At 46.3% G+C, this 18,825-nt stretch overlaps 1 protein-coding gene across 1 annotated transcript in view; it reads left to right on the top strand.

The window, feature by feature from the left end:
• kmt2d (lysine (K)-specific methyltransferase 2D) overlaps positions 1–18,446 on the top strand; it is a 32,131-nt gene extending 13,685 nt beyond the window's left edge. Inside the window, exons 29-56 of the mRNA XM_018760422.2 lie at positions 45–283; positions 393–466; positions 677–727; positions 870–2,477; positions 3,718–3,882; positions 4,305–4,417; positions 4,524–6,472; positions 6,582–6,705; positions 6,814–6,901; positions 7,915–7,981; positions 8,359–8,591; positions 8,726–11,914; positions 12,511–12,657; positions 12,835–13,005; positions 13,122–13,269; positions 13,369–13,450; positions 13,548–13,714; positions 13,921–14,063; positions 14,157–14,295; positions 14,376–14,515; positions 14,634–15,855; positions 15,971–16,107; positions 16,191–16,321; positions 16,708–16,993; positions 17,197–17,270; positions 17,361–17,469; positions 17,677–17,752; positions 17,955–18,446. Of these exons, the coding sequence (XP_018615938.2) occupies positions 45–283; positions 393–466; positions 677–727; positions 870–2,477; positions 3,718–3,882; positions 4,305–4,417; positions 4,524–6,472; positions 6,582–6,705; positions 6,814–6,901; positions 7,915–7,981; positions 8,359–8,591; positions 8,726–11,914; positions 12,511–12,657; positions 12,835–13,005; positions 13,122–13,269; positions 13,369–13,450; positions 13,548–13,714; positions 13,921–14,063; positions 14,157–14,295; positions 14,376–14,515; positions 14,634–15,855; positions 15,971–16,107; positions 16,191–16,321; positions 16,708–16,993; positions 17,197–17,270; positions 17,361–17,469; positions 17,677–17,752; positions 17,955–17,995 (11,113 nt within the window). The 3' untranslated portion in view covers positions 17,996–18,446. The remainder of the gene's footprint in view (positions 1–44; positions 284–392; positions 467–676; positions 728–869; positions 2,478–3,717; positions 3,883–4,304; positions 4,418–4,523; positions 6,473–6,581; positions 6,706–6,813; positions 6,902–7,914; positions 7,982–8,358; positions 8,592–8,725; positions 11,915–12,510; positions 12,658–12,834; positions 13,006–13,121; positions 13,270–13,368; positions 13,451–13,547; positions 13,715–13,920; positions 14,064–14,156; positions 14,296–14,375; positions 14,516–14,633; positions 15,856–15,970; positions 16,108–16,190; positions 16,322–16,707; positions 16,994–17,196; positions 17,271–17,360; positions 17,470–17,676; positions 17,753–17,954) is intronic.
• The last annotated feature ends 379 nt before the right edge of the window (positions 18,447–18,825 follow it).

Raw genomic sequence — 18,825 nt, 5'->3', positions numbered from 1 at the left:
TTAACTGATCTCCTATTCACGTCATCTCCTCCCGGTGTTTGCAGGGACCGGGGAGGATTATTCAGCCCAGACCAAAGTGATGAAAGCCCCTGGGCAACCCCTTCAACACCAGCTACTCCTTCCACACCCACCACTCCCACAGAGCCAGAAGGTGATGGGCTCTCGTACAACCAGCGCAGTCTGCAACGCTGGGAGAAAGACGAAGAACTGGGCGAGCTGTCAACCATCTCCCCTGTGCTGTATGCCAACATAAATTTCCCTAACCTCAAACAGGACTATCCAGGTAAGGACCCAGAACATTAGTTTGTATCTCTGCTGTGGTCATTGTATGCCAGTAAACAAGGCTGACCCACCAGAACCCTAACTCGGTGTGCTTTCTTGTTTGCTGACAGAATGGAGTAACCGTTGCAAACAGATAATGAAGATCTGGAGGAAGGTGTCTGCAGCTGACAAAGTTCCTTATCTGGTGAGAACTGCAGGAAATGCATTCTGGGTATACGTAATATACACCAAAAGGGGACACGCCTGGTGGAATATTTAGATTTTTCACTAACCTCTTTTGAGGTAGTTGCACCACTCTTAAAACTATCCGGTGGTTATATAGTAGCATAGCTTTTGGCTTTTTTTTTTTGTTTTTTTTGTAAAAACTAGTATTTGTTTTTTCCCTTTCAATTAGCAAAAGGCCAAAGACAACAGAGCTGCTCAGCGCATTAATAAGGCACAAAAGGTAAGATGTAGTCTGAGAGCTTTGACTTTTCTGTTGCTCAAGGTTTTCTTCATGACTCACTATCTTTCAGATCATGTATGTGGCCACAGGCTTTGCTTTATGTGTTTAGAATGTAATTTTCTTCTGTCTCCCTCATTGATAGGTGGAGGTTCAGGTTTGCCGACCTGTGAAGACCGAGGTTGAGAACACAAAGGGGGAGCGACCAAATCTGCACCTTCAGATCCCCCCACCTCAAGGCTCTGTTTCTACATCCTCCCAGCCTAGCTCTGCTGAGAGCCCTTTCCCTCTTGCCTCAAGGGAATCGGGTGGCTCTTCAGTCTTCTTCCCTGAGGGTCCGATCAAGATGGCAGTATCGAGAGATGGTCGAGCAGACCCTTCTTCCAGAGTGCATCCTCAATCTCCTTGTGCTCAGTCTCAGCCCTCTACTACTTATTCTCAGTCTTCCTCAAGCCCCTTGCTGACTGCCTCCTCTGGCCTGCATCTTTCTGCTGATCCACAGGGGACTTCCCCAGGTCAGCCACTCACGCTGCGATCTTCAGACTTCCAACTCAGCACTTCTGTAACGCCCTGCAGATCCCAGCATGTGGAACCCGCCTGTAAAGCTCAACAGCAGGGACACCTGCAGCTGCCATCAAGTCACCCAGGGAGCCCTCAGACTAAAGGCAGCGGAACTGGAGACTCCCCTCTTCTGTCCCCCTCTCACAGTTCCCACTTTGGGGACCCTCTTCGGCGACAAGACTACTGCTCCACCCCATCACCTTCTGCAGCTTCGTCATCTCCTGCTAGTGGAGGTCAGCTTCGTGCAGACTTTGTGGGTGTCCCTTCTCCCTGCTTGTCTTCAGCAGGGCGCCAAGATGTTGGCTCTGGCTCACCTGCTGGAACTATGGACTCAGGGAATGGATTGTTCAAGGCACCCATGACTCCTCGGAGCCATCAGGGAGATGTTACCAATACCACCGGCATCCTCCTGCCCAGTGCATCCCCTAACCATCCTTCTGATGGATACCGTCAGTCTCCTTCTACTCCCTTTTCAGATCCTTGTCTCACACCCCGGCCCTCTTCAAGGGATGCCTGCTCTCCCCTTTCTCAGAGACCTCAACCACTTCAAGACTCCTGTTCCAGGATACCTTCCAGCCCACAGTCACAGGGCAGCTCACAATCGCCACTTACTCCAGGTGCCATGCCCACCAGTGACACCTTCTCTGCGCAGTCTCCTGTGTCATCTCGTTTCCAGTCTCCCGACCATCACTCCCGACCACCATCACGTCCTCAGTCTAGGGAGACATTTGCTAATCCTCTCAAGCACCCTCGGTCCTCCTTGGCAACTCCCGATGGCAACCCAGGTTTCCGAGGTTCTCCTCAACTTGTTCAGCAGCCTTCCTTACCTCCACTATCTCCTGCTACAGTGGATCCTCTTTCTGGAAAGCCCTCTGGGCCACCTGTTCCTAGCCACAGCCCAAATGTGGGCATGTTTTCAGCAACACAGTCGCAGATGCACATGCCTTTCGGAGAATGCCAGCCGTCCCAAGCCCAGCCTCAGCTACCAAAGCCTCAGCCCCCTACTGCAAGTGACACTTTCTCTTCTAGGATACAGTTGCTTCCAGGAAGCCCGGATACCACTCCCCAGCATACAACAGCGTCACAACTCACCTCAAATATGGCAGTCTCACAGGAGCTACCAGACCTCCCTCTGAATGAGGATCCCATGATCATTGGACTCAACCAGGCAGAAATGGAAAAGCATAGACAGGTAAGCATGTGGAAGTTAAGAAAAAAAGAACAGATTTGATCTACAGGAGAGGGTTCTTTGATGGCTTCCATCTTATTATAAAAGGGAAAATTTTTTTCTGGTATTAGCACAGAGTAAGCATCCAGAAGTAGAACATAACGTTCTTGGAGATTGCACATTGTAGTTCAAAAAACCTGGGGGATGAGGGAAAGAAATGGAAGGTTTGTGCATGTTTTACATGTATTTACAGTATATATTTAATGGATGCTTTTCTCCAAAGTAACATACATCTCTGAATAATAAATAATGCTAAATGAAAAAAATGTAAATATAAATGCAATACAAAAAGTGCATTACGTCAACAGGAGAGATTTGGATGCAGACACATGATTGCTCAGTATGGTCAATTTGTCACATACCACCTTTATCAACGCATATACATGTATAAAAATTCTTAATTGTTAAATGTAAACATGTACACAAACTTTAGCATTTAATGATGTGAGGCCTGTAGATTCTTAGGTGTGGTTCTTGGGTTCTTTATTTCTTTGAGCAGTATAAAGTCTGACCTTTTGGGTGAATTTGCAGGCATACCCATTCCTTGGAAGATTGGCAGCCACCTTGAAATTTCTCATTTGTGAATAATCCTTTTTGCCATAGAATGATAGATTTAATAATGTTTTGGAAACAGCCTTATAAACCTGAATTGATGAACGGCAACAATTACTTCTGAGTTCATTGCTTGGTATGGCATCAACACACCTGAATGCCCCAAACTACCAGATTGCCAAAAGTTTTGTAGCTTTTGTAGAGGTGATCCGGCTTCCTGATGTTCAACCAATGAGGTGTATTTCATTAGCAGCACCTGGCTGTTACCTTCTTAATTCCTATGGAAGCGGTCATGTCGTCATAGGCAGGGATTGATCTCGGGGATGTAATTTTCCTACATGGTTTCTGAATTTTCACTTACTTTTTACTGAATAAATAATGACGGAGTGAAACCTATGTGATGTTTTACCAAAGTCTAGATTTGTTTAATTGTAGAAGCTGGTGAAGGCTAGCAATTTATATGAAATTTGACAAGTATGACAATTATTTTCTGTCCAAAATGGTATGGTCTGTCATGGAAAATTTCCGCTAAATGAATACCTGTTAACCAGACATTGTGTGTCCCTTTTTTTTTTTTTTTTAAAATAAAGCATTGAGGAATTACTGCATTTTTACTGCGGTACTTATTGTTTCCTCATCTTGCCCGCTGCAGAGACAAAGGATTCGTGAACTCTTGAAACGACAGCAAATGCAAAGAAACTCTCTGCGGCAAGAAAAAGAAGCAGCTGCTGCAAACAGTGGTGTCACCACTTGGCCTGGAGGAGAAACTGTATATCTGCAAGATAAGAGCCAGCGTGCACCACCACCTTACCCTCAGGTACGTCACTTGTCTGTCATTGTGCTGAACATTTAAATGAAGCTGATGTATGCACAAAGCTGTGTTGTATAAATATTATATAAAGAACATCAAAGTATAATTTGCCAAGAATTATGAAAAACTTTCTTAAAGCACAAATGAAGACCATATGCGGTGTAGTATTGTAGCAATTGCTGGTTGACTTTTACTCAAAGGCATTTTCATTTTCTTATTATCAGAGTGTATATTGATAGTGATAAATAACAGAAAGTGCAGATACAGTAAGTGAGCATGTAGTAGTTTGTGTACTGTTTATAAGCCTACTGATAACTGAGGGGAGCAGTGTTCTGTGACTTAGAGTTGCCAAAGATGACACAGGCCCAGGCTGAGGAAGAAATAACAGGGAGTGTAAACATGGACTGTGCACATCTTTTTCTCTGAAGGATAGAGTTGGTGCTGGAGGATCAACAGGGAATCTTCCTCCTCCTATGGATAACAAGTTGAATTGCCCACCTTCTCCTGGGACACCTGTAATGATGGACCCAAGTACACTCAGGTACATTGTACAAAAAATGAATTTCTAAATGTGTGTAAAATAGTTTGTAAGTACTCTGCTATATTTATTTCAACCCATGTATTGTTTCATTTTTCTGTCTGTGAAGACCACTGGGACCAAGCAACTCCCAGGGACTGTATCCTCGCTCTCCATTGCCTGTTCAGTGGCAGAGGCCACCTGTTCGGTTCCCCCAGCCAGCCACCGTTGAAGCAGGTGGACCCAGATGCCACCCAAATCCATCTGTCAGCCATCCTTTCAATACACCAGCGATTCAGGGCCTTGCACCTCCTCCTGCACTGGGACCAGGTACAGGGGTGGAGGGCATGCAGAACTGCTTGTCTGGGCCTCCACCACAATTTATCGAGCTTAGGCACAACCCTCAAAGGATACCCCTGGGACCACAGTTTTTGCCACGTGGCCAGCAGCCCCGCCAACGTTTCTATCCACCACAAGCTGTGGGCTCTGCTTTTGTCCAGCATTCTGTATCCCAATCCCATCATCATCATCCTCCTCCTCCTCCGTTACCACCTCCATCTTTGCCCTCTCCCATGACCTCTCAAACAGAAGCTGTTCAAGATGCAAGGTTGGGAGTGCCACAGAATGGCCTGCCTATTGTACAACCACAACAGAGCATACCACAAGCACAGCTGCAGCCCCGGGTATCTACTGCCAACACTCAACCCAATCTTCACCTCCAGTTCCCAAAAACTGACACAGTAGAGGAGCAGACTACCTCTTCAGACTCCATTGCAACCCAACCATGCCGGCTTGATCTGGCAGAGCCAGACTTGGATGATGCCTTTTCTTCAAAAGGACTCGGTGTTGCAGGGGAAGAAGGGGGAGATGATGTTGATGACCTTGCCACATTAGACCTGGACCCTGATAAGGGAGATGATGGCTTGGGCAACTTGGACAACTTGGAGACCACAGATCCCCACTTGGATGACCCACATTTGGATGACCTTCTGAAGTGTGATGAGTTTGACCTGCTGGCTTACACAGACCCAGAGCTTAACCAGGGTGACCCTAAGGATACATTTTCTGATCAGTTGACACTGGTTGAAGCAGAAAATGAAGTGCCTGGACCTTCTTCTAACGCCCCTGATATCAAGGTAGAGAACAACCCAAAGCTAGGTGTGAAAGAGAAGGATTCACTCAGTGATTCCACATCCTTGGTTTCAGATTCTGCTCTGTCTGCACCCTCTACTAACCTCCCTGTGCTACGGGACCCATCCTGTGTGCATCCTAGTCTTAAACTTGAGGAGACAGTTCCTACTTCAGGGCTTACTAGTACTAAAACCTCAGAATGCACACATCTAAGTGAGGAAAAGATGCAACAGCCAGCCTCATCAGGGGTGGGGGAAACTGCCTCTGTACTGCTTACTGAAGCCACACCAACCAATAAGCCTCCTGAAAGGCTTTCTACGCAAACAAATTCTGCATCTCTGAGCTCTGTCCGATTAGGAGGCCTCCCATACCCTCTCCCTGACCACTTGTCTTTCCCGCCTGCTCCCCAAAATCCTGACCTGGATGAAGACCCTCTTGGACTACCTGATGGTGGTGGTCAGCACTCCCCTGCTGTGGATCTGGACAAAGTGGAAAGCTCCCTGGAAGCCAGTGAGCTACCTTTGTTAATTCAGGATCTGCTTGAGCATGAAAAGAAAGAGCTTCAAAAACAGCAGCAGCTCAACTCACTGCACCAGACTGGGCTGAACACCCACCTTCATGGCTTACCTTCTCATCCACCTCAACATCATCAGGAAACCAGCCAAGGCCTTCTACCCCAGCACCAGTGCCCACCTTCCCAGGGGCTCCTGACTCAGTCAGACATGGTTCCTTGTCCACCTCATGTCCTCTTGCCTGAACAGCAGCAGCAGCAGCAGCAACAGCAAAGGCTCCTGGCTGCTACGATATCCCCATCACCCCACATGGCTATGGCTCAACATCAGGTCATGATCAGAGCTGGGCAGCCAGGAGGAATCCAGAGAGCTCTTAATCCGCCACAGCAGCAACCTGTTAGGCCATCAATGCCTAACAGTTTTTTCCCTGACAAAGGTATTATACATTACATTACTTCTTGATCTTGAAGCTTTGCTGTATTTGTTTTTTTTGTTAAAAGTCATTATAACCTTTATTCCATCATTAAATGTTTTTTTGCTAATAGATCTTGACAAGTTTGCAGCAGATGATATAATGGATCCTATTGCTAAGGCAAAGATGGTGGCGCTGAAAGGTATCAAGAGGGTAATGGCACAGGGTCCCATTGGTATGGCACCTGCCATCAACAGGTACTTTGAGTACTTTATCATATTCTGTTTTAGGTGTGCCATATTTATTTTTGTCAACCCATCTTTTCTCAGCTAACTGCATCTAATCTTTCTGGTGTCTTCTGCTAGGCAACAGGTTACACTCTTGGCTCAGAGGCTTGCCACAGGACCAAGTGCTAGTGATCCGCAGGGCAGGCTCGTGACAGGACTACCAAATGTAAGAGCCTTCTGTTTTCTGTCTGAACTAAACATTTTCCACAAAATCATAGTTTATTTTACAGTGTGCTTGACATTCGTTTACAGTTATTCATTTAGCAGACACTTTTTTCCAAAGCAATATACTGTACATCTCATAAATACAATGTGTGCATTACATTAGCTGAGACGTAGATGTAGGTGCGTGATTTTAAAGTACAGTTAGTTTTACTTTCCACCATATGAACCAATGTACATAAAAGTTTACTAGAATATCAATCATTCCTAATCATGTTCCTGCTTTTTTTTTGAAAAAATTTACATTACACAAGTAGCTGTGTGAAAGTTTACCTGTCGTTTAACAGTTATCTCAAAGTTATAGAGCATGAACATTTATACATTACGTGTTCTTAAGAGATCATGGGAGAAGTGAGTCTGAAAGAAGTGAGTTTTAAGACCCTTTTTAAATGTAGGGATTCAGCAGTTTTGAGTGGGAGGTGAGTCTTTCCACCACATTGGAGTCAGAACTGAGAACCTTCATGCTTTTGATTTTGTACCTTTTGTACATGGGACCACCAAGCGGGCAGAGGTGGATGAGCACAGCAGTCTGTTTGGGGTGTAGCGGATGATCGGGTCTTGTAGTTATCAGGGAGCAGATCCATTTCTGCTGTTGTAGGCCATAACCAGAGTTTTGAATTTGATCTGGGCAACTGCTGGAAGCTGATGAGGAGGGGAGATACATGGGAATGCTTCGGCAAATCAAACGCAACTCATGCAGTGGTGTTCTGTATCAGCTGTAGAGGTTTGATGACAGTAGCTGGAAAGCCAGACAGGAGAGAGTTGCAGTAGCCCAGGTGGGATGTCACCGTGGCCTTGACAAGCAGTTGCACAGAGCCTGTTGTTACGTAGGGATGGATCCTGTGGATGTCATGCAGGATGTATCTGCAGGTCCGAGTTGTGGCTTTTATGTGCCATAATGGGTAAACTGCTATGGTGATATACTGTAATTATTCAGTATTATTTTCCACCCCATAGGAAGGGGAGACCAGTGATCCGACACAATCCAGACCCAACCCTCCTCAGTTTGTCCAAGGCATCATCAGTAAGTAGTTTTTACGAATGTAATTCAGATTTAAACCCTGGATTCTTTTGTTTTGTTTAGCTGCACCATAAACATGTTAATATAGGCCACAGATGTTCTTCAGTACTTTGTAGCATTATAGGAATCACATTGTTACCATTTTCCCGTAAAATGGCTAAAATTCGGCAAGAAGTAGCTTGATCTTCAGTGTAAAATGGGAAATTCTACATGGCAGTTTGTAGTTCGATAGATTGTTCTGAATTGTATGTTACAAAACTGAAACTTGATCTCTGTAGTGCATCAAGGTTAACTTAAACAATGGACAGTTAATATAAATGGCTTTTTGATTTGGGTTTTTCTTTCATATTCCTTTTAATGGTTGTATTTGCTCCACTTAGATGATACAGAGCAGCACCAGTATGAGGAGTGGTTGCTCCATACTCAGCAGCTCCTGCAGATGCAGCTCAAGTTCCTGGAAGAACAGATAGGAGTACACCGCAAGTCCCGAAAGGCACTATGTGCCAAGCAGCGTACAGCTAAGAAGGCTGGGCGGGAGTTTGCAGAAGCTGATGCTGAGAAGCTGAAACTGGTTACTGAACAGCAGAGCAAGATACAGAAACAACTTGACCAGGTGAAATTATAAATGTGAATTTAAGTATAGATTCTGGACACAGACTGAATTTGGGAGCTTTTGTGCATTACAATTTGTGGTTAAATGAAAAATGATCTGGTCTTTAATCTCATAACTGTGTTGCTCTGTTTCAGGTGCGCAAACAGCAGAAAGAGCACACCAATTTGATAGCAGAATATCGCAGCAAACAGCAGCAGCACCAGCAGCAGAGTTCTGTTCTCCTTGCTCCTGGGTCTTCCACACAGGGCCCTCAAATGCTTTCTAAACTTCCCGGGCAAATGATGATGGGCCAACAGGGGCCACCTGGGATGGGTCAGCAGGCCGTGTGTATGCCAGTAAGGCCTCAAGGCCAGCCTTTCCTTACGGGAGCTCAGCCCTCTCAGTCTGGTCCCCCTGCAGGATTCTGCCCCCAAGGTGTTGGAGCTCAGGGCCCTGATGGAAGGCAGCTACAGTTGCAGTTTCAGCATAGAATGCAGATGGTCCAGAAATTGCAGCAACAGCATCAGCAGCAACAAGGAATGATGGGACAACAGCCTGTCCCAAGTCAGCCACCAGGTATCATGGGTCAACCACAAGGTGGCATGATTGGACAAATGCAACAAGGTATGGTGAGTAATCATGTAATGACCCAACAGCAGGCAACAGTAAAGCAAGAGATGATGGGCAACCAGCAAACTCAGCAGGCCCCAATGCAGGCACCACCAAGCATGATGGTGAGTCAGGCTATGGCTCAGTCACAGCCAGACATGATGGGAGGGCAGCCAATGGACCAATGCCAGACTGTGGTAGGAAGCCAGCAGGTGTTGATGGGAAATCAGCAGGTTTTGCAACAGCAGAGACCACTGACCAATCAGCAAGGTCCAATTGATCCCAAACAGCAGGTGCTGAGGGGGTCTCAAACCCAAATTCTACCCCAGCTGCAAAAAGTCTTGACACATCAGATGCTTCTTGCCCAGCAGCAGCAGAATGTTACCCCGAGTCAGCTACAACAGCAACAGCTGGCCCCGCAGAGGCAATTATCACATGGTTTTTTAAACCAAACCATCCAACAGCCTCAGTCAGGAGTACAACCGCCAGCAACTATGCCTCAGATGAGCATATCAGATACCCAGTTGATGCCAGGGCCCTCTTCTCAGATAGAGTCTGGAAGGGAAGGTCCTCAACTGCAAGGCCCAACAGATGGTTTGGAACAAAGAATTACAGATTTTCGTCAGGATGTTCAAGCACCTGGTGCTAAAGAAGGTACAATACTGAGCCCAAAAACACCACCTCAGCAACAGGCTCCCTCAACTCCCATGAACATGCACCATCCAGGTTCTTCTGGGGAACAGCAGGGTTGTGTTATACAGCAACAAGCAAATGTTTACTTGGCTCAGCAGCAGCAGCAAATGCGTTCAAATCCCAGCTCTTCATGCAGCCTTGAACAAAAACAAGGATATTTAAGCAATTCACAAGCAAGTAGGCTGTCCCAAGTACAGCAACTTGAATTAAAAAGGCAGAACTCAGTCACTGGAGAGAAATCTTGCATTACCGTGAAACAGGAGGCTCAGCAGATTAGTTATGGAACCCAACAGCAAGTTGTGGCAATTGGTCAGCAACCTGGGCAGCAGTCTCAGGAAGTAATGCAACAACAGCAGCAGCATGAAGGGATGGGGCAGGTCCAAAGTATGATGGCACACAGCCGCCCTGATATAGCTCATCCCAACCAGCAGCAAGCTCTTTTAGCTCAGCAGCAGAGGCAGCAGCAAATGGTCATGATGAGAACCCAGCATGGGGTTACAAGTCAAACATCAAGAGTGCCTATTGGACAGATTCGAACACCGATAAATCTTCAGGCCTTCATTGCCCAGAACCCCCAACTACGTCATCTCCCACATAATCAGCAGCTTCAGCAAATCCAGGCAATGATTGCTCAGCGACAACTTCAGCAGAGCCAGTTGCTGAGAATGCCTACAAACCAAGGATTGTCACAGGACCAGATCCAACTCCTGGATCAACAAGGGAAATTTCAACAGCCCCAGAAACATCAACTCCTTAATCATGGAATCATGGAACATCAAGGGGCTATGGCTGCCCCTAGGCAACAAGGAATGATAGACAAGCTCCCTGGCGTAGCTTGTCAACAGCAAAGTATAATTGGTTCTTCACAATCTGTTATGATGACAGAGTCAGCAACACAACATCAAATTAGTCAGTCCCAGCAGCCAGGTTCACAATATGGTCTTGTGGCTCAGCAACAACACATACTACAGCCACACCAAAGTCCTCAACAAGTAGAAAGGAGCCATACACCTGCTGTGCTTGGTGTGGTGGGACAAAGTTGTCCTACTTCTCAGTGTCACCCAGTTAGACCTATGTCACCTCATCCGGCACTGAAACAAAGCTCCCCTGGAGATCCTTCTTCTTTGCAGCCACACCTGCAACATTCACAGTCCTCCAATGTGTGCCAACCCTCTCCCACACAAGCATTACCACACCAGCAGCCTTGCACAACAGTGGCCTTAAATCCATTCCCAACCGGTCCTTCTCAAGTTGGTTCACCAGTAAGCTTGAAGTACTCAGGCTCCTCAGAGCTGAGCCACCCATCTTCTGTCCAGAAACGAGAATCTGTCTTAAGCCCAACTTTTGTCAACAAGCATGACCCAGGAAAACCCACACAGCCTCCTACTATTGCTTCAGCTATAAAAGCAGAACAGTTAACTGGGCGATGTTCTTTTACTCAGGTGGCAGAATCCAAGGAGTCTTCATTGATTGGGCCAAGTAGCTCTCCTAATCAGATAGGTTCAAAGATGGCGCCCCAGTCCTCATTGAAGCAAGCAAATGATAGTGCACGTACGACTTCTGTCCAAGCTAATGATCCCCCACCACACTTGGGAGAAAATCCACAACCACCAACATCAGAGAGACAAACTACAGACAACCGGATGGCTCAGCCTACCCTGGACCAAAGTGAAGAGACTATATGCTACAAATCTATGGAGAATATTAAACAGGAACCAAGGGAGGTGCAGTGTGACTCTCAGGTAGAGAGTGAACCTAGCAATGGAGGAATAAAACACGAGTCCTGCCAGGAGCCTGTCAGTTCCAGCAGTACAGCTTGTGCCAATCCCATCAACCCCGGAGACTGTCCAGGAGCTACAGGGCCTCACCTGCCACGGACTGAGACTGGGCAACAGCTGCTCCAGAAGCTCCTGCGCACAAAAAACATGCAGCTTGCTGCTCAGAGACCTTCAGATGGTATCCCCAGTGAGATCAACGGCCACATCAATGGCAAGCTTGCTGTGCTGGAGCAGAAGTTGCAAGGGACACCATGTAATGTGGAGGTGACAACCTTTATTTTGACTACTAAATTAAGTCTGTTTTATATAAATAGTCCTTGCAACAGGGCTCTGTTCTAATGACCCTCTTGTAAGTTGACTCTGCTGAAAATCCCTTTATAAGGGTATATAAACATGCATGAATTCTACATTGTACAACTGAGCTTTAATATAGTTCACAAATTTCACACATTCATGTTACATTATTATTCTATATTAATATATTTTAAGTACAGCAAAGGATTTTCATCCTGCCCTATTATTATCTTTATTTCTAAAGCTGTCTTTCTCTTTTCAGCACCACTGGAACACATGTTTTGCTTGCTAGCCATTTTAAATAAGTTACTTGAAAGGAATCAAAATCTTTGTTTTGTTCGCCACACGATATTGCTGCTAGACCCTCAAGCACCATGTGGCACTGGCACTGACGGCCAGTTTTGCTGTAGGACAAATGAAACGGCTGTTTTTGGACATTATGACCAAACACTGGGACTCAGAAATAATATTATAAGGTTATTGGGGTGGGCATTGTAACTGTGGGTGTTCATAACTCAAAGACCACCTGTACATTGCCTCATGTAAATCTTATTCTTCCTTTTTAGGACCTGCAGTCTATCACCAAGAAATGTCCAGCACCCAAGGTTAAACGAACCCTGAAGGCTGGAGAGCGAGTTCCCAGCTATCGAAAAAGGACAAAAAAGGATGAAGCGGGGAAAAGCACGGAAGCCCTGATGAAACAGCTGAAGCAGGTAGGAGCTGATGGATGGTCAGGAATAGTAACGATACTGTTTTAGCTTTCCATGGATACTGTGTTTCTATCACTGTAAGGAGACAGTAGGCGTAGTGAAAAGTGCTTGTTGCTTTGTTTCAGGTATTGGTTTGGATGTGGGTTGTGGAAAAAATAGATATTCTTGTTTCATCAACAGGAGTCTCTGCTGTCTCTCTTGCCCCTGATGGAGCCCTCTATTACTGCCAGCTTGGATGTGTTTGCCCCTTTTGGCAGCAGCCCAGCCAATGGCAAAGCACAGCTCAAAGGCTCTTTTGGTAACGCAGTCCTGGACAACATCCCTGACTACTACTCTCAGCTGCTCGCTAAGGTACCGCCCTGTGGAGAGTTGCTCAAGTAGAATGGATACAAATGCGTTGAAGACATTATTTGTCTTTTTTTTTTTTGGTATTTCTTTTTAATCACATTTTTGTGCTGTCATCACAGAGCAACCTCAGTAACCCACCGACGCCACCTTCTTCCCTACCCCCAACTCCACCCCCTTCGGTAAAGCACAAAATTGTGAATGGTGTAAATGCCATTGAGGACCTGTCAGAGGCTCAGAAGGAAGTTGAGGCCCTGGAAGAGAACCCAAGTAAGTGGTTGTATTGACTGAGTTTCCATATCTGTACTGACCTTGTTGTGGTCTTCTCAACCATGTTTCCTCCCCCCCCCCCGCCTCTCCTCTTTCTAGATCCTGCAGCTGAGGCAGTGAGAAGTGTGGATTTACTGGCAGCCCTGCCCACTCCTCCACACAACCAGAATGAGGACATCAGGTGGGTAAAATGTGGTGAATTTCAGTTCAAGCATGGTGTTACATGCAAATGTAAGTTGCTGCCTCAGGAAGCAGCCTATTTACTTTTTATTTTTAAGAATGGAAAGTGACGAGGACAGCGATTCTCCGGACAGCATTGTCCCTGCTTCCTCCCCCGAGAGCGTACTAGGAGATGAAGCACTCAGTTTAAGGGAGCCGAAATTGGAGGAAATCGAAAGAGCCATCTCCCCCGTCATCCCGCTTATTCCTCGTACTGCTATTCCTGGTAGGTTCTGTAACTGCAACACAAGTCAAGTTACTGAAGGGTTTAAATTTGGTCAAGAACAGCATCAAACTCCCAACAACTTAAGCTCATGATAAATCTTTGTTGAATGAAATCACCATCTTTTAAGCTCTGTCTCTACAAGGAAAATTATTCCTGCAGCTCCTCAGTTGCTTCTTAGAAATTTAATTTTTCCTTTTTTTTGTTAGTATTTCCTGATGTTAAGCCCTTGGTGTCACCGAGCTCTTCATCAGGCCAGCCTGGCATAACTGTAACCAGACCTGGTCACTGGAACAAAACCAAGACAGATGAAGTGTCTGTTAGCCTCATCCTCTCTGCTGCTGCACCAAAGGTACTGAGAAAATCATGACTGGCTCATAGACATTTGTGTCCTGCTGTCGTCATGGTTTCCCCTTTGTAATGCTGCCTCCGTTCGTGTATGTAGAATCTGAACACGGTAATGATGGCAGTGGCCCAGCTTCTGAACATAAGGATGCCTGGATCCTATGAGGTGGCCGTTCCACAAAGCCCAGTCCGAAGGAGGATTGGAGAACCTGGAAAAGCCCCCAACTCACTGGCCACAGGTAGGTTTTCTGCGTAATAAAATTGCATTATGAGTAGATGCATGTTAATGTGTTCAAATAAAGACACTTCTTTCCATTAGGAGCTCTGGGTATGAAACCTGGCCAGATAGATGCAAACCCCACAAGTCAGGGAAGTGCTGACTGGCTTAAGCAGTTTGATGGCTCTCTACCTGGCTGTGCAGCCAAGAAGCAGGTGGACATCCTCTCTCTCATCAAACTGGTTGGTTGGTCTGGGGTTTTCTCCAGCCTGGTTTCTAACTGTCTGAAAAATTTAGTTCTTCTGGGTAAGTTCTCAAAGTTCAGTCATGTAGACATCTCTTCAAACTTATTTTTTTCAGGAGTGTGATGAACCTGAATACAAACCAGTCCAGCACTGCTACACAACCAATGTGTCAGACCTGGATGTGCACCACCTACCCACCTTCCCTGTAGAGGCTTCTCCACCACCATCACCCTCTTCACCACCTCCTGCACCACCTTCAGCTCAGCTACAGACTGCTGTGCAGTCTACCTCTTCTTTTCCCTCCAGCCCCACAAGTGTTCATGTCAAATCTGAACCTGAGTCCACCCTGGAGCCCCTCCTGACTTCAGCTGACACCACTGGATTGCCAGCTCCACTGGGATCTGCTTCACCTGCCCAGGACTCTTCCCCCAAGGTCTGCAAGCAGCGAAGCCGTCCCTTTTCTGATGAAGAGGACTTGCGGCCAAAGGTGAAGAAGTGGAAAGGACTGCGCTGGAAGCGCCTGCAGCTGGTTATCACAATCCGCAAAGGCAGCTCGCGGAAAGAGAACAGCAAGGAGGTGTCGGAACTCATGGAGCGCCTGCGCATCACGCTGCGGCCGGACAGACTGCCCCGCGACAAGCGCAAGTGCTGCTTCTGTCATGAGGAGGGAGATGGAGCCACAGATGGCCCAGCCCGCCTGCTGAACATTGATGTGGACTTGTGGGTGCACCTTAACTGCGCTCTTTGGTCCACTGAGGTGTACGAGACGCAAGGTGGTGCGCTAATGAACGTGGAGGTAGCACTGCGCCGGGGCCTGCGCACACGCTGCGCCTGCTGCCAGAAGACAGGCGCTACTAACAGCTGCAACCGTCTACGCTGTCCCAATGTATACCACTTTGCCTGTGCCATCCGTGCACGCTGCATGTTCTTCAAGGACAAGACTATGCTTTGCACCCAGCACAAGCTGAAAGGCCCCAGTGAGGAGGAGCTCACCAACTTCGCCGTCTTCCGCCGCGTCTACATCGAGCGTGATGAGGTCAAGCAGATCGCCAGCATCCTGCAGCGTGGTGACCGCATTCACATGTTCCGGGTTGGCGGCCTGATCTTCCACACTATCGGCCAGCTGCTCCCCTCCCAGATGGCTGCATTCCACTCACCCACTGCCATCTTCCCCGTCGGCTACGAGGCCACACGCATCTACTGGAGCACCAGAGTCCCCAATCGTCGCTGCCGCTACCGCTGCCGCATCAGCGAGGCGGATGGCCGGCCGCTCTTCGAGGTGCGAGTGCTGGAACACGGCCAGGAGGACCTGCATTTTAAAGACACCAGTCCTGACGGTACGCTGTGCTATGATCTGCTGTATCACACAAGCAGACTGAGAGCAGTTCTCTGCTCTTTGATTTCCGGTTCACTAAAGTCCTCCTCCCCTTACCTTTGAATGTGTCTGTGTAGGGATCTGGGCCCATGTGGTGGCACAAGTGGCAAAACTGCGGCAAGAGGCTGATATGCTGAAGCTCTTCACAGACCACGTGAAGGGAGAGGAAATGTATGGCCTTACGGTCCACGCTGTGATGCGCATTACAGAGTCTGTGAGTTCTCCAGCCTCCTACACTCTTACTCAAGTGAAGACCCAATTCACATCACTGTACTGATATGTCCCTCCTCTCTCTAGCTGCCTGGTGTAGAGAACTGTCAGAATTATGTCTTCCGGTATGGCCGCCACCCACTGATGGAGCTTCCGCTGATGATCAACCCCACAGGATGTGCCCGCTCTGAGCCCAAAGTTCCCACTCACTGCAAGAGGTGATGAAAACCAAAACCACAAGGCGTGTGTGTGCATGTTTTTTTTTTTTTTTTTTGGGAAGCACTGCAATTAATGTGTTGTAATGGTTATTCACAAGCTTAGCACTTTGGTTTTTTTTTTTTTTTTTTCCCTCCCCCCTCTTATGTTGCTTTTTAGACTGAATTTGTCATTCACTTCTAAATTCATCCACTTAGACTCTCACCCCTTTAATGATTTAGTGGTTATTTTAACACCTAAATGAAATTCATACATTGTTGATCAGAAGAAAGACTCAACACCAGCTCACCTTTTCTTTTTTCTCCAATAATTGGCTTTCCTACCTGAACAATAAGATCATCTGTAAGCGCAACATGGCTAACTGCTCTCCATGTGCATCTTCCTTCAGACCGCACACCTTAAACAGCACCAGCATGTCTAAGGCCTACCAGAGCACCTTCACTGGTGAGATCAACACTCCATACAGCAAGCAGTTTGTCCATTCCAAGTCCTCACAATATCGCCGCCTGAAGACAGAGTGGAAGAACAATGTGTACCTGGCCCGCTCACGGATCCAGGGCCTTGGGTTGTATGCTGCAAAGGACCTGGAGAAGCATACCATGGTCATCGAGTACATTGGTACCATCATCCGCAATGAGGTGGCCAACCGCCGTGAGAAGGTCTATGAGGAACAGGTGAGTGTTCATTGTATTTCATGATATTAGTAGAGCTGAGTGGAAATGTTCACCTCAAAAAGAGTAGAAAGCTTTTTTCTTTTTTCCCAATTTTGAGGATTATTCTTTTTTCCTTGGATTTAGTTGATGCTTCAACTAGGCACCAATAATGTGAAAAATGTGCATCGTTGAAAAGAATCAGTAATAACATTTTGTATTCTCAGAACCGGGGAATCTATATGTTTCGGATCAACAATGAGCATGTAATTGATGCCACTTTGACTGGTGGTCCAGCCCGGTAGGTAATCTACATTGTGCATCTACCTCAATACAGTCCCCACTACCATGTTTCTCAGTTTGTGGCATTGAATACATCTCTTGCTTTCAGCTATGTCAATCATTCCTGTGCGCCCAACTGCGTGGCAGAGGTTGTGACCTTCGATAAAGAGGATAAAATAATAATCATCTCCAGTCGCAGAATTCCGAAAGGAGAGGAGGTAATATCAAGACAATCTCATGTGCTCATGAATGCTGTTGAAATGCTTCTAATTATTCAGTTCCTAGTCTAGGTCAAGATCTAATCCAGTGTGGGTAGGAAAAAATAGAAAATAAAGGTAAACTATGGCAGGTATGGCACCAGGAAGAACCGTACCAAGTAAAGGGTGTGTGAGTAACATAACTTTTTGACTCTTGTCCATTTCCAGCTGACGTACGATTATCAGTTTGACTTTGAGGATGATCAGCACAAGATCCCCTGCCATTGTGGGGCATGGAATTGCCGTAAGTGGATGAACTGACTGGAAGCATGTGGCCTCTCTCGGAAAACCACTTGGTCCTTTTCCTCTGCTGCATTTGTGAGGAACGGAAGAAACCTTTTCTAATTATTAAATGGAACGTTTTTAAAAACATGATTCTGTACACAGACTTCAGAGCCAAAGTTGTTTTGTTTTTTTTCCCCCTTCCTCTTTTCAAATGAGCGCAGTTGAAACAGTTACAAGGACAACATTTGGAACAACTCCTTGATGCGACTGCTGAGGACAAACGAAACCCGAGCAGTCTCATGCCAAAACGAAGTGTCTCTTCCTTGCTGTGCTGCCCTACTTAAGATGACCATTTTTAGACTCTTTGCATCTGCTCCAGATGTTTCATGCAAAGTACAGCGTTTTGGCGGAAGAGCACAGAAGGAAGTACCAGAGCAAGCAACAGATCTCCATCTCATCTGTGAGGAGGAACACGTGTGTTTGTGTGTGTGCACGCGTGCGTGTGTGTGTGTTTTAACAAGACAATCCTGCAGTGGTGTGCGGTGGAAGAGTAGAGATGGTGGATGGAGATTCTGTAAGATGCTGTACTGTTGACACTGGCCCCAACGGCAGCAGATGATGATATGTAGTTGACAGTGGGTCAGTCAGACCCATTCTACCTCATTGGATGTGTAAGCGATGTTGGCTTTGTTTATATATAAAAAAAAAAAAAAGAAAAATATATATATATATATATATATATAATTACTACTAGTATAGACAGTGGATTGTGGAAATGCTCTTGTTGAAAATGCTTTTTCGGGCAAGCAGGGAAATTTAGCAGCAGGTTTGCTTTTCTATCTAGCTGACAATGACAATTTAAGGTAACTACTCTGTAATCATTACTGTAGATATTAATTATGTAAACTGATTCAATATGCTATTAATTTGTACAAGATTATGCAGTTAAGATTTATAAGTCTACCGATTGACTCACCTTCACACCGGGATTTCTAGACTTCCTTGACAGAATATATTTGTGTTTACTGTGTGCGAGTGCATGTTTGTGTGCCTGTGTTGTTGTGTTCTACATGTAAACGCACAAAATCAAGA

This window comes from Scleropages formosus, chromosome 19 (assembly GCF_900964775.1).
Source record: "Scleropages formosus chromosome 19, fSclFor1.1, whole genome shotgun sequence".
Taxonomy (NCBI): Eukaryota; Metazoa; Chordata; class Actinopteri; order Osteoglossiformes; family Osteoglossidae; genus Scleropages; species Scleropages formosus.
Note: the sequence above shows the minus strand (reverse complement) of the source record. Positions and strands in the feature narration are given on the sequence as shown.